This window comes from Cebidichthys violaceus, unplaced genomic scaffold (assembly GCF_023349555.1).
Source record: "Cebidichthys violaceus isolate CVI_PGR_0920_01 unplaced genomic scaffold, fCebVio1.0.p SCAF_23, whole genome shotgun sequence".
Classification (NCBI taxonomy): domain Eukaryota; kingdom Metazoa; phylum Chordata; class Actinopteri; order Perciformes; family Stichaeidae; genus Cebidichthys; species Cebidichthys violaceus.
Genome location: NW_027176406.1, coordinates 652,839 through 665,000, shown reverse-complemented (window position 1 = coordinate 665,000; position 12,162 = coordinate 652,839). Strand labels below are relative to the sequence as shown.

Here is a 12,162-nt window from a genome sequence, read left to right as displayed (position 1 = left end):
CCTGGTCGCTGCTCGCCTCCGGTTGAGACGACCGCGGACGATCTTGGGAAAATTCAGGGCGCTTGTCCTCGCTGCTAGACTCCGCTTTCACACCTTCATCTACAAGGAAGAAAAGACCGGAAAGACTGAGTACAGGAGTAAAGGGATACACAGAGTGAAACCAAATTATGTTTATTACAAGGAATGTGCTTTAAGCAAAGGCAGCTGTGTGAACGAATACAATTACGACACCGACACAAAATTTCTCAATATAGCTCAGTCAGACCGTGTTCAACGTAACACCAGGTCTCAATAATTTTGCATATGACCGACAAACTTTTCAGGAAATAATCTTTTGCGGACGAGTAAGCGCTTCATTAGTCCAGTTAGGCCTATAAACCCAAACCCATCTTGCAAAGGAAAGGCTCCACAAATCCACAACAAGCTGTGCTCCTGCTGCAAAGCCAAATCAAGACAGCAGCTCTGCATTTGAGTTGTTAGGAGAGAGAGAGAGAGAGAGAGAGAGAGAGAGAGAGAGAGAGAGAGAGAGAGAGAGAGAGAGAGAGAGAGAGAGAGAGAGACACAGAGAGAGAGAAAGAGAGAGACAGAGAGAGAGAGAGAGAGAGAGAGACACAGAGAGAGAGAGAGAGAGAGAGACACAGAGAGAGAGAGACAGAAAGAGAGAGAGACAGAGAGAGAGAGAGAGAGAGAGAGCCGCATGTATATGCAGCTCTTTGTTGACGAGGTAGCAGGTGGGGCTTCCAGGCAGAGGGCCTTTTGTTTGAGCAGCAGGAACCCACCCAAACGCCCATAAATTGGACAGAGAATAAGGAGCCGGTTGTGACAGACGCGGTGAGCTAGCTGCTGCCAGGGACGCCGTCTAGCACAGTGCCAAAAGCGCGAGCGGGAGAGACAACATATATAACACAAGACAAGAAATGAATGCAGTGGGAAAAAAAAAAACGAAGGCTACCGAAGCAGGCGCCGCATGCAACAGCTTTAGTTCCATGCTTAAGACCGGGTTTAAGACAAGACGAATGGCAGAAAACGGGCGCAACAGCTTGAGATGCTGCGAAAGGGAATCTGAAAAGGATCAGGCTAGTTCTGATCACTCCAGTGTCGCACGAGTGGTGAGAGAGCTACAATGTTTTGGTGGAGCGGCTCAAAGAAATGAGTTGTTGTAATGGCTGGGGAATATGTAATGTGACACGGTCAAAGGCACGCAGTAACGTGTTCGAAGCCATGTGAAACAAGACAAATGTTCCAGCATCCAGTCGAAAACAATAAACAGTCAAAGTCTACAGTCAAATCACTGGAACCCAAACAATCGCCTCAATACGGTGCCAGCTTTGCCAGGGATGGTGTACACTGAATTACCTACAGCCTCCTCCGAGGTCTCGGAGCTCAGTTTCATTATAATCCAACCAAAAAAACAACAGCTGGAACGCCTCCTCAAGTCCAAACAGAAGAATCAACGACAACAATTCTGCCATTACAAAAACAAGGCAAATGAGCACGGCGAAAGAGGAGCAGGGGTTAGGGTTAAAGGTCAGTGGCAACCGGCACAGACAAGCAGACAGATGAAGACGGATGAGCAGCACATGAGGTGGAATGGTGAGTTGAATGGTGAGTTGAATGGCGAGCGATTTGCTGCTGGTAGCCGGACACCGGAGGGAACACGAGTCCATCTTGGGCTCCGAGTACCTGACCGCTCCTGCTTCGCCACCGGGGGGGACTCCCCGCTCTCCTGGCTCCCAGACTGAGCGGGCTGCGGTTCCCCGTTGGGTTCGAGGGACTCCGTTTTAGGCCCGGCTGCGTCCTGGGCGGCCGAGCCGGTGCTAGGGTCAGACACGCGGCTGTCCTCTGCAGCAGGGGGAACCGTGGCGGCTGTGGTGTGACATACATACATACACAGGGCGGACAGCACCAGCAGGGTCACAATACTGTCTAGCAGGAAGTCAAGTGCTACCGCTGTGCTGCTGGGTCTTCTGTTCAGGAGTTACTTCAGGAGAAAATGGCGTGTAGAGAATTACAGAACACCGTAAATGAAGTCGTAGTTTACCTTGTGAACCGGCGTCTTCCTTGGCCTCGGCGTCTTTGCGCTCCCCGTTGTCGAGCAGCGAGGGGACCTCGTCCTCCGCTGCCTTCACAGAGTCTGTCGCTGCTTCCTGCTTCGGGTCCTCTGTCCGCCTCTTTGCTTCCTGTGATTCCCGTCGGACCTTCATGCGCTCCACGATCACATCTAAAAGAAAAGGGGAACATATTCATTTTAAAAAAAACAAAAAAAACAATGGCAGCAATCACATATCAATGCTCTGTGTTGAGCACCTGCTTCTTCCAAGTTTGGGCGACGAACGAAATGAAAAGACAACGCGAGGATGAATAGATTAACTAGTTTAAGATTTAAATAAGGTAAAAAACATTCAAATATTGTCAAGTACAACACAATTCTTTATTCCTTACATTTGCACATGAAGATCCATTGCTCCAATTAAAATAATCAGGGCTTTAATCTTTAATCCTTCTATTAAATGTTTTTAAAAATTGTTAAAATAAATAAATAAATAGTGCAAAGACTTGTTTAACCATCAGTCCAGTTTACTATCACATATGTTTAAAAAAGCAACCGGCTTCAATTCCTTTTTTTAAAAGATATTTTTGATTAATCTGACAAGTTATACACAAATCAAGAAATATAATAACATAGAAATAACGTGAACTTGGTCTTAAGACGCTAGCGTATCTATAGCTCAGTCAACTCAACAAAGAAAGTTCCAACACGAGAGAATTCTTCTTTCCTCAGAAGGTCAAAATCTCCAGATGTAATCTCCTGTCTGTCTAAACACGTTGATCAACTACAGTTTTCACTGGAACAGAAAGAGCTGTGTCACAACAATCCTGAACGCAGAAATGCAAGGCATGGGCAGCAGCAGGCTTTATCAGAGGAAACTACAAGCAACACCAATAAATCAACTGAGGATGGGGGAGAAAAAGCACAGCGATGGCTTCACAGAAACATCTCTTCTTCCATTTAGGGCTAGAGAATACCGATTCAGACCTCCTCTGACAGGAAGCCAGCGGTACGCCGCCCCCCCCCCCCCCCCCCCCCCTCCCACCATATAAAACATGCCAGTTAGTTCGGTGACAGGCACAGGCAAACTGTTTCGAAACCAGATATGGCAGCCTGTCAAACACGCGCGGAAACTGCTGCCATGACAATCAAAAGCCTTGCGAGAGGAGAGAAAACAGTTGCTTGATGTCTGAAGAGAGCGGGAAGAAAAGGTAGCGCCTGACGTTAGTGAGGCAACTGTCATCATGGCAGAGCACCGCTGCCTGAGGGGAGGAACCATTTGATCTGAAGCTTCGATACGACTGTTTGAGAATTCAACCCTAAAGGACGGACACGGACACGGACACACACACACACACACACACACACACACACACACACACACACACACACACACACACACACACACACACACACACACACACACACACACACACACACACACACACACACACACACACACACACACGTACCGTTGGCAGCAGAGAGGTAGGATCTGTTGTTTCCGCGGCCTTTGTTGGTGAGGTCCTCCGTGATGGCCATGTGGGCCTGCACCTCCTCCTTCATCTCCTCCAGGGTGGCGTGGAGGTCCGTCTCCCAGTACTGCCGATCCAGGCTGTCCATGAGCTCCTCCAGCTGGGCCTTGGTGCTGTAGTACCAGATCTTCTTCTTCTCGTGCTCGCCGTCCACCTCGCTGCGGGGTGAGAACAGGACAGGCTGTTAAGATTGTTGAACACTAAAGCGAACCACATTGCTGTATAATTAATACAAATAATAATAACGAATTTTAACTTTGGTTAAAGAAACAAACTATTTTTTGGGGATCTTTGTGTTGGATTGAATCGATTCTGTTGAAATACCTCTATATAAAACAAGTAGGGAGAACCCTGTACAAACATATACCAGCCATTCAAGATCATGCTTAGCGTCGAGGACAGGTCTCACTGTGGCTGTAGCAGACTCTTTATAACCCAAATCACAACCATCAACAGGCTGTCAGAAGCTGTCTCACAGTCAGTCTAACAGAAGTTTGGGGTGGTGGGAGACATCACTGCCAGTAAAGACAAGACTGCGTGTCTCTTCTGTAATCTCTAGTCAAACTAATGACTTCATTCATGGGGTCAAGTTGACACATTCTGCTGCCAAGTGGTTTTCACTGCTAACTTTCACTTTCGCTCTCCTGCTGTTGGTAAATTTCCTTGTGTCAACGAGAGATTAACCTTCTGGGAAATTACAGTCAACTGACTTTTGGTTGCATGAGTTTTATCATTTGACCAAAACAACAAAAACATGTTTCATAAGACTATTAATGAATATTTTTATGGTTCACGGACAACTATAGTACATAGCTGATACTTTTTATTGCTTCAGGACTAAGGTGACATGTTGTCCGTGGATGATCAGTACACATTTCCCACAGTGCATTGGGGTAAATAACTACCATCAATAATACAACTCGTACTGTACTTGGAAGACAGCCTCATACAATGAGGTCTAAAGCCCTAAAATAACACAATTGTAATTACAAGTCACTTAAAGTCGACGTATGATAACAGTGAGTTATTGCCCTCCGCTCTGAACAACGTGTAAAAGGGTTGCAACATGTTGTGTTTAGCCACCAGCTGGTTACCACTGCATGGGTTGTTCTTTGGTGTGGTTCTCTCTCAACACATCTGTGTTGAATATAAGGAAATAAAGCCATTTGCCACAGAAAGGTAGTTCTCGTGGAGCAGTGATGGTCCTAACTTACACAATAATCCTTCTGTTCAGGAACCAGTACTTCCTCTGGTGGCGGTCGTATCCAATGGGCTCCTGACGGATGTAGGGCTTGTTCTTCTGCGCCTCCGTCACACTGTCTGTGACACCCGGCACCTTGTGCGCCACGCAAATCTCACACTGCCACTCGTCCTCCGGAACCGCCTCCAGCGGGGGTTTCACGCACTCCAGGTGGTAGACCGCCGAGCAGGTCTCGCAGCACAGCAGGTCACCCAGGCGGTGGCACACGCGGCAGTGGTCGTCGTACAGCATGCTGCCGTCTGACATCAGCTCCTCGCGGGCGATGTTGGTGGTGAGAAACTGGTCCACCAAAAACTGCAACACCTTGATCTTGCTTTCGAGCGGTCCGTAGGGATACTCATCCACCTCCTGGTACGGCAGGACGTGATGGTACTCCCGGTCGCTCTCACAGTACGCCCGCAACACCTCGGGCCACGTCATGCCGTCGATGAAGTACAGAGTGGAGTTGACGCTGTCCTTGAGGTCAGCGGGGCCGAAGGTAGTGTTGGAGGTGTCCTCCTCGCGTAGGATGACTTTCAAGATGGCGTTGTGGGTCTCCGCTATCAAAGTGCACTGCTCCTGGCCGACCAGTGCCGCACAGAAGTCCTCGAAGCGGAAGGGGGAGAGACGCAGCACCGTGCTGAAGTTACGCAGCACCTCGTAGATGGAGGCGGCGTTGAGCAGCTCCTCGCTGGGCACCAGGAGATCCTCCGAGGTGTCGGGAAGCTCGAGAGGAGGAATCTCCTTCTCCTCGAAGATGGGAGTGCGAGGTCGGGCAGGCCGGACTTTTTTCTTCCCTGTAGGACACACAAAATATATTAGTAAACCAATATTTTATAGTCACACTTAATGTGTGTGTGTGTGTGTGTGTGTGTGTGTGTGTGTGTGTGTGTGTGTGTATATATATATAAAATTGTTTTTACATGTATAAATACGTGTGCACATATGTACATACACTCACACGTAAATACATCTTGAGGCCCACAGCCCAAATACTGTGATATTAGGCCTTTATGACAATAACCATCTTTTGGATGCAAATACATCAAGCATGCAGCTACATATACTTTGAAGTAGACCATTTCTAAATGTAGTTGTTATTCACAGGTGCGGTTATAACACCATAACCATTCGACGAGACGACATTCAACATTTTAGCATCTTTGAAAGTTGGTAGCAAACTAGCAGGTGTGCTACTGTGGCTGAGCTCAACACATGTCACTATTAGCTTAAATGAGGTTGCTGCAACTAGGAAAACATGAACTCTCCAGCAGGCTAATTACGAAATAATTAGTCAGACCACCTGTTATAACCCTCGTTTTCTTGGCGTGGCACAGTGAGAGACATTAACCGTCATTTTAATGAGCTTTGGAGCGATGAACTGTCGAGTTACCTCTGATGAAAGCTGCCAAAGTGTCAATATTACAGACGCGCTAGCCACAAGCTAAGTTAGCTAGCTAGCTCTTATGTTTCTTCTGAATCAGCTTCAATCAAAAACTACTTTTCATTCTTCCCCTATAAAGCAGTGGGTGTTGATGGTCCCTATAGGCACGTAAAGTTTCCGTTATCTCACGCTCAGACTTCAGTGACAGCGGGCAGCATGAGCTAATTGTACTTGCTAACGCTAGCACGCTAGCAGCTAAGTTATGAACTTAAATGCTACCGAATACCACTTCGAGTGAGAGGCGTTTGGCAGTTATTCTTAAAATATGTGCGAAAATATTTGACGGGCAATGTGTTGACGGACGGTGAAGGCAACGAAGTCAGCTCGTGTAACAGTAACCGATTCAATCCACCTGCAGCAGCACTAATGAGCTGACTGCGGCCTGTGTTCATACAGTGTGCATTCTCCATTTTGAACAATAACCTTACTGCTTCCTGCATCTACAAACAGTCACCAGCAGCACGTCGGGATGCATTTTCCGACCCCTGCAGTGGACGTCGAGACGTAGTAGCCACCGACCGACCACAGTGTGTATTTACCCGGAGTGCTGGCGTGTGTGCTCTGACTCCGAAAGCTACTCTCTGTACAGTAGCTGGCATCATCCGCCTCCTCCTCCTCCTGCTCGTCCAGCACATCATCTTCAAGGCAGTCCGACTCCTCTTTGAGGGCCTCGTCCTCCTCGGATTGAGGTTCCTCCTCCACGAACTCGTCCTCCTCCGACCTCAGACTGACAGCATCGTCGTCCTCGTCGCTCTCGTGGTCGTCGTACACCACTGTTTTGGACGCAGCCGTCCGCTTCCCTCCACGGCCCCTTTTGCCTCCTCTCCCACAACCTCCACCTCTCCCACAACCTCCTCCTCTGCCTCGTCCCCTGCCCCGTGTTGACGTGACGGATCCCGCTTTCCTCTTCTTGGCCGCCTTGGTGGGCTCCCTCGTGGGGCTCTCTGCGTCCTCGTCCCCGCTGTCCCTGAACCTGGGCTTCAGATTCCTCCTGGGTCTCAAGCCTCGGGCCGTAGCTGGAGACGAGTCCTCGGCTTGTAGCGGTTTGGGCGGCCTGCCCCTTTTCCCTCTCATGATAGAGCGGAATCTAGTATTTTACGATCCCAATGTTTGCGTTGATTTAACCTCCACGAAGGCGAGCGAAGGCGGCACCCTTACAAAGCTGGCCCGGCGGTGAGCCCGTGGAGCCCTCGTGTCCTTTCGGGTTTGAAAGCTCAAAACGTTAGCCCGGTGTCCCGTTTGGGTTCGCCAACAGCCGCCATCTTTCTTCTTCTCTGCCTCTCTGGCTGAACAAACAGAGCAGGCTCGATCACTAGAGGAGTCACGTGGTGTCCCTGCTCCCAGCTCTGTGGCAACAACGAGTGAAACGACAATTACTCGCAATTAGTTTCATTTTTTACTCGCACGTCGACTATTTTTTTTGTATGCCGTTCCAGTTTTAATGATCAGTATGCAGGAAACCTGGAGTCGTCGCGGTTCACAGCCGCTTCTTCGCGTTTATAAATGGCAATGGGAGCAAACAGCAGAGTAATGCAGATTATGCATACACACAAGATACAACTATAACAAGATAAGCCATCGAGGCTACGTTAACGTCGCCCTGTTAGTTGCTTATGTAGACTTGCAGGAGGGGGAATGTGTGGAAGGATGTAATTAAAATGTATGAAATATTGTTATTGTTTTAGATGCTTATATTGTTGGTGTTTTAACTTGTTTCAAGTCAAGCAACGGTGGCGTAAAGTCTAGCTCACTATCTATCCCTTAAACTGCTGCGTTAAACCATAATACATAATGTGTTATAAGTTCATCACGTATTTTCTATGTCAATATTATTAAATTACAAATGATTAATATCGTATGAATTTAGGTTTTAACATGTTGAGTACATATTTAGTTATCATCAGTTGTCGTGGCCGAGTGGTTAAGGCGATGGACTAGAAATCCATTGGGATCTTCCCGCGCAGGTTCGAATCCTGCCGACAACGTCGATTCTTTTTACTTTCAAAATGTTGATTTGAACATATAATTCTAACAACGCTGTTCCCGCCAAACGATGACATATACGGGCAAAATGTCGTTTTGATTGTAATAAAGCGCTTCTGGAAGTGGCTGAGATCACCGCCGTAATGGTGTGAAGTAATGGAACAGCGCCTCCCGCTGCTTAGATCGACGACACTGCTAGTTGTCCTTTATACTGCTGAGACCCTCAGCTGCTTTAAATCAAGATTGAAGACTTTTCTGTTTGCTGCTGCCTGAACCACATTCAAGGATATTAATCAATTTCTGCATTTTACTACTGTATTTTATTTCTTACACTGTGTTAGTGTTTTAATGACTGTTTTTAATGTTTCAATGAATGTTCTTAATTGTTTTTAAATCTCCTTTTCTTTTGCATTATGTTTTGATGCTTTTAATGGGTTTTATGTGAAGCACTTTGAATTACCTTGTTGTTGAAATGTGCTATACAAATAAACTTGCCTTGCATTGCCTTATAGAGACCAAATCCAAATACCTTTTTAACCATTATTGGGGACCAAGCTTTCATTAGAAGCAAATGTAAAATCTGATTTATGGTCTGTATCTTAACTTCTAAGTGGCATTGCTAAGAAATATCTTTGTTGAGAAGTAATTTTCCCTTCAGTAATATAAACCAGAAAACGTTCCCACCGCTGACTTATAATGTTCGTGCCCACATATTGTCTCTCATTCAGCACGTTCCTCTAATTATTATAAATTAAAATTGAGACAATTAAGTTGACAGCACAAGTATTATCTTCATGTTTCCAGGTAGTGTTGACATCAGCCAGTAGGCGGCAGTAATGTACCATAAATGGCTGAACAGACAGCCTGCACAGGCCTCATTATAATAAATAGATAACTCTGGAGGCAGAAAGTCTACAGGCCTTTGACTGCAACTTTTCAATTATAGATTACACATCTAATGTGCAGAATGTGCGAAAGCATCTACAAAAAACAGGCACAACGGTTAGAAAAGCTTGTCATTTAATATAATTTTACACACATAGTGCACATCAGAATACTCAACGCCAGAGATCAACGGAGGACCACAGAGAGGTCACATTCCATCTCGTGATGATGAACAGAAGCGCTGGAGCAGCGTGACATCTCTCACAACTCCAAATCCATTCCACATGAGAGGGCTAGAACGAGGACAGCGACGCGATAGATGCTCGAGGCAGTCGGTGACAACAACAAAAAAGAAAGAAAAGAAAGCGGAGAGAGAGGAGTCAGATTGAAGAGGAGCGCGACATCAGCACGCGCTGGTGCCGAGAGTCCAAATGTGGAGCAGACGGTGCACCAGACCGTGAATAACGCGACGCTAAAGATCTCACTGAGCAGCAGCAGCAGCGTTAGTGTTGCTCCTCAGGCTACTGTCTCTCTCCAAGAAAGGAAATCATCAGCTTGCTCCTCCTCGCTGCTTCATCAGATCAACAGACACGCGCATCATCTGCACCCCGAGACACGGAGACTGACACTGTGGATGGGTTTCATCATGAAATGTGGCCTCACGTTCGAGCTCTTCTGTCTGACTCACCGCCACTGCTGCGGATGTCTGGAAGAATCCACTTTGAAAACAATTCTCTCTCTCATATGATTTTGTGGCTGCATGTTTTAGCTTATTAAAAAGTCACATAACTGTGGTGTTATGCACAGCTATCAAAGAAGCACGGATTGATTTGAAAAAGATGTTGCGCTGGAGGAAAAGCTCTGTTGTTTTTGTTCCATGTGATTTTTCCTTTTTTTTGTTTTCAGGTTTCATAATCAAAGCAGAGCTAAATAATGCAACTGTCAAACCCCTCCACTGATAAGAACATTATATGCAACAAGAATGTTCCATAGAAGCTTGCATGATAATCAAACAATGCATCTCGCATTGCTCAATGGCCATCACACTGCATTGACACATGTATGGAGGCCAAAGGCTGCTTACAAGGTGTCCATTGATGCATTAATTAATCTAAAAGTTTAGAAACTCTTCAATAAATTACAGATGTATTAAAGTTAGACTATAGCTCTTGAAAGAAGAAATTACCCATTTCCCCCTCTTATAAATGAACAGACTTGAGTCTGTTCGCTGACATTGTGACTCCTCCTTACCATTACTTATTAACATTTCAATGTTTTTATCCCAACAGTAAAATGAGAAAAACACTAAACACACGTCTCCAGAAGTGTAGAAAATGTTTCCATTTTCCTAAAATGACTGCTTGTGGTCACGAGGCTGCAGATGAGCAAAGAGTTACAGTCCGTGACAAAACATCGACCGCAGGTAAAGTTACAGAAGTTTCCATACTTCTCGGTACCCGGGTTATTCCGGTCGTTATCTTCCTGGTATCAAGTACCGATACCTACTGCTATCTCAAAATTGTAATTATTTTTAATATACCATGTCATTATTTCGAGCTTCCTCATGATATCATGACTTACAGGTTCCATACTCTGGTCCATGAGGGAAACACATCTGTATCTATAAGCAGAGACCACAAGATAGGATTCTCATTTTTTAATAATTGCATTTTATTAATTGAAAAAAACAAACAAAAAAACAAACAAAAAAAACAAATGCAAATTAAAAAAAAAGAAAAAAAAAAAGAGCAAAAACAAAATAAAAACAGTATCATTAGGTAAGACAAGGCGAGAGACACTTAAATAAGAAGAGTTCCATGTTGGTGAGGATAAAAGGTGAAGGCGGGTTGATGTAGAAGGGGAGCGGAGCAGGGGGGGGGGGGCCTTGTTGTTGGATGGGACAGGTTGGATTATATACACTGTTTCTCACTGCAGGACTGGCAGGAGGGGGAGGGGGGGGGCTCAAAGTAGCAGGTCGGAGACACTGAAACACCAGAGAGAAAGGCACTATCCAGAGAGAACAAGAAGACAGCAACACGGTACACACACACACACACACACACACACACACACACACACGACCGGAAATCAAAATGCTAAACAAAAAAGTGCTTGACCACACATTGGACAAAAGAGAAACAAACAAAAAAACATCATTAAAGCTGATCTCTCAACTTTTAGCATAAAAGACAATCTCTCAGTTTTCTGAACTGCTGCGGATCTGCACTGGTGACTTCACACACACACACACACACACACACACACACACACACACACACACACACACACACACACACACACACACACACACACGCACAATGTGATTCTCCCAACTCGACCTCTCTGCTACGTGCAGGTGTAGCGAGGAGAGCCTTCTCGTGTGTGTGTGTGTGTGTGTGTGTGTGTGTGTGTGTGTGCTTTGTGACTATGCGCGTGGACTACCGGCGCACACACATCCCCCCCCCCCCCCCCCAGAAACACACCACTCTCCTGTATGAACATGGACAGCATCACCGTCTCTTTAAATCCCTTGCACGGTTTCTGTGCTGTAGTTCAGTTCTCCGACCTTGCTTCCCTCATGTTAATGTCTGTGGACTCCAGTCAGCTACATTCACTGCCCAGGTAAAATGGCTGCAATAAATACATTGGCTTTGAAAGAAAAAAAAAGAAAAAAAAAAAAAAAAAAGGTGGCTGACCTATTACAGGGGGGCTTTGTGATGCAACAGCTGGTCAACATCAGCTTCCTGACAAGGGTTTAGTTGTCTTTCTCAAGAGAACTCGCTTCACTTTCCTCGCATTGCATTGCAGACAAGAGAGAAACCTCTTCGAATGGAATTTGTTACGACCGCTGAAATATCATGCTTTGTTATCCGAGAGCCCTCAGATAGATTCAGGAACAAAACAGAAAAAAGGTCAATTCAGCACATCTTAGAGCTACTATGTCTCATCCAGACTAACAAAAGGTTGAACATAATTTACAAATGGAAGAAGAAAAAAAAAATACAATTTGTGATGAGAGGTAAAA

General features: G+C 45.8%; 1 protein-coding gene and 1 non-coding gene across 4 annotated transcripts in view; one reads left to right on the top strand and one right to left on the bottom strand.

Moving 5' to 3' along the window:
• Positions 1 to 7,534, bottom strand: part of bptf (bromodomain PHD finger transcription factor) — a 23,751-nt gene extending 16,217 nt beyond the window's left edge. For 2 of the 3 annotated variants that reach the window (XM_068719126.1, XM_068719125.1), the window contains exons 1-6: positions 6,809 to 7,534; positions 4,800 to 5,622; positions 3,523 to 3,743; positions 2,042 to 2,221; positions 1,684 to 1,866; positions 1 to 99 (exon numbers count right to left, since the gene is read on the bottom strand). The exon at positions 1 to 99 is cut by the window's left edge and continues 81 nt beyond it. In XM_068719126.1, coding sequence (XP_068575227.1) covers positions 1 to 99; positions 1,684 to 1,866; positions 2,042 to 2,221; positions 3,523 to 3,743; positions 4,800 to 5,622; positions 6,809 to 7,343 — 2,041 coding nt within the window. In that variant the 5' untranslated portion in view covers positions 7,344 to 7,534. The remainder of the gene's footprint in view (positions 100 to 1,683; positions 1,867 to 2,041; positions 2,222 to 3,522; positions 3,744 to 4,799; positions 5,623 to 6,808) is intronic. The other variant, XM_068719127.1, reaches the window with a different exon arrangement.
• A 638-nt stretch (positions 7,535 to 8,172) lies between these two features.
• Positions 8,173 to 8,254, top strand: trnas-aga (transfer RNA serine (anticodon AGA)). Its single transcript has one exon. It is a non-coding gene; the product is annotated as a tRNA-Ser (tRNA).
• The last annotated feature ends 3,908 nt before the right edge of the window (positions 8,255 to 12,162 follow it).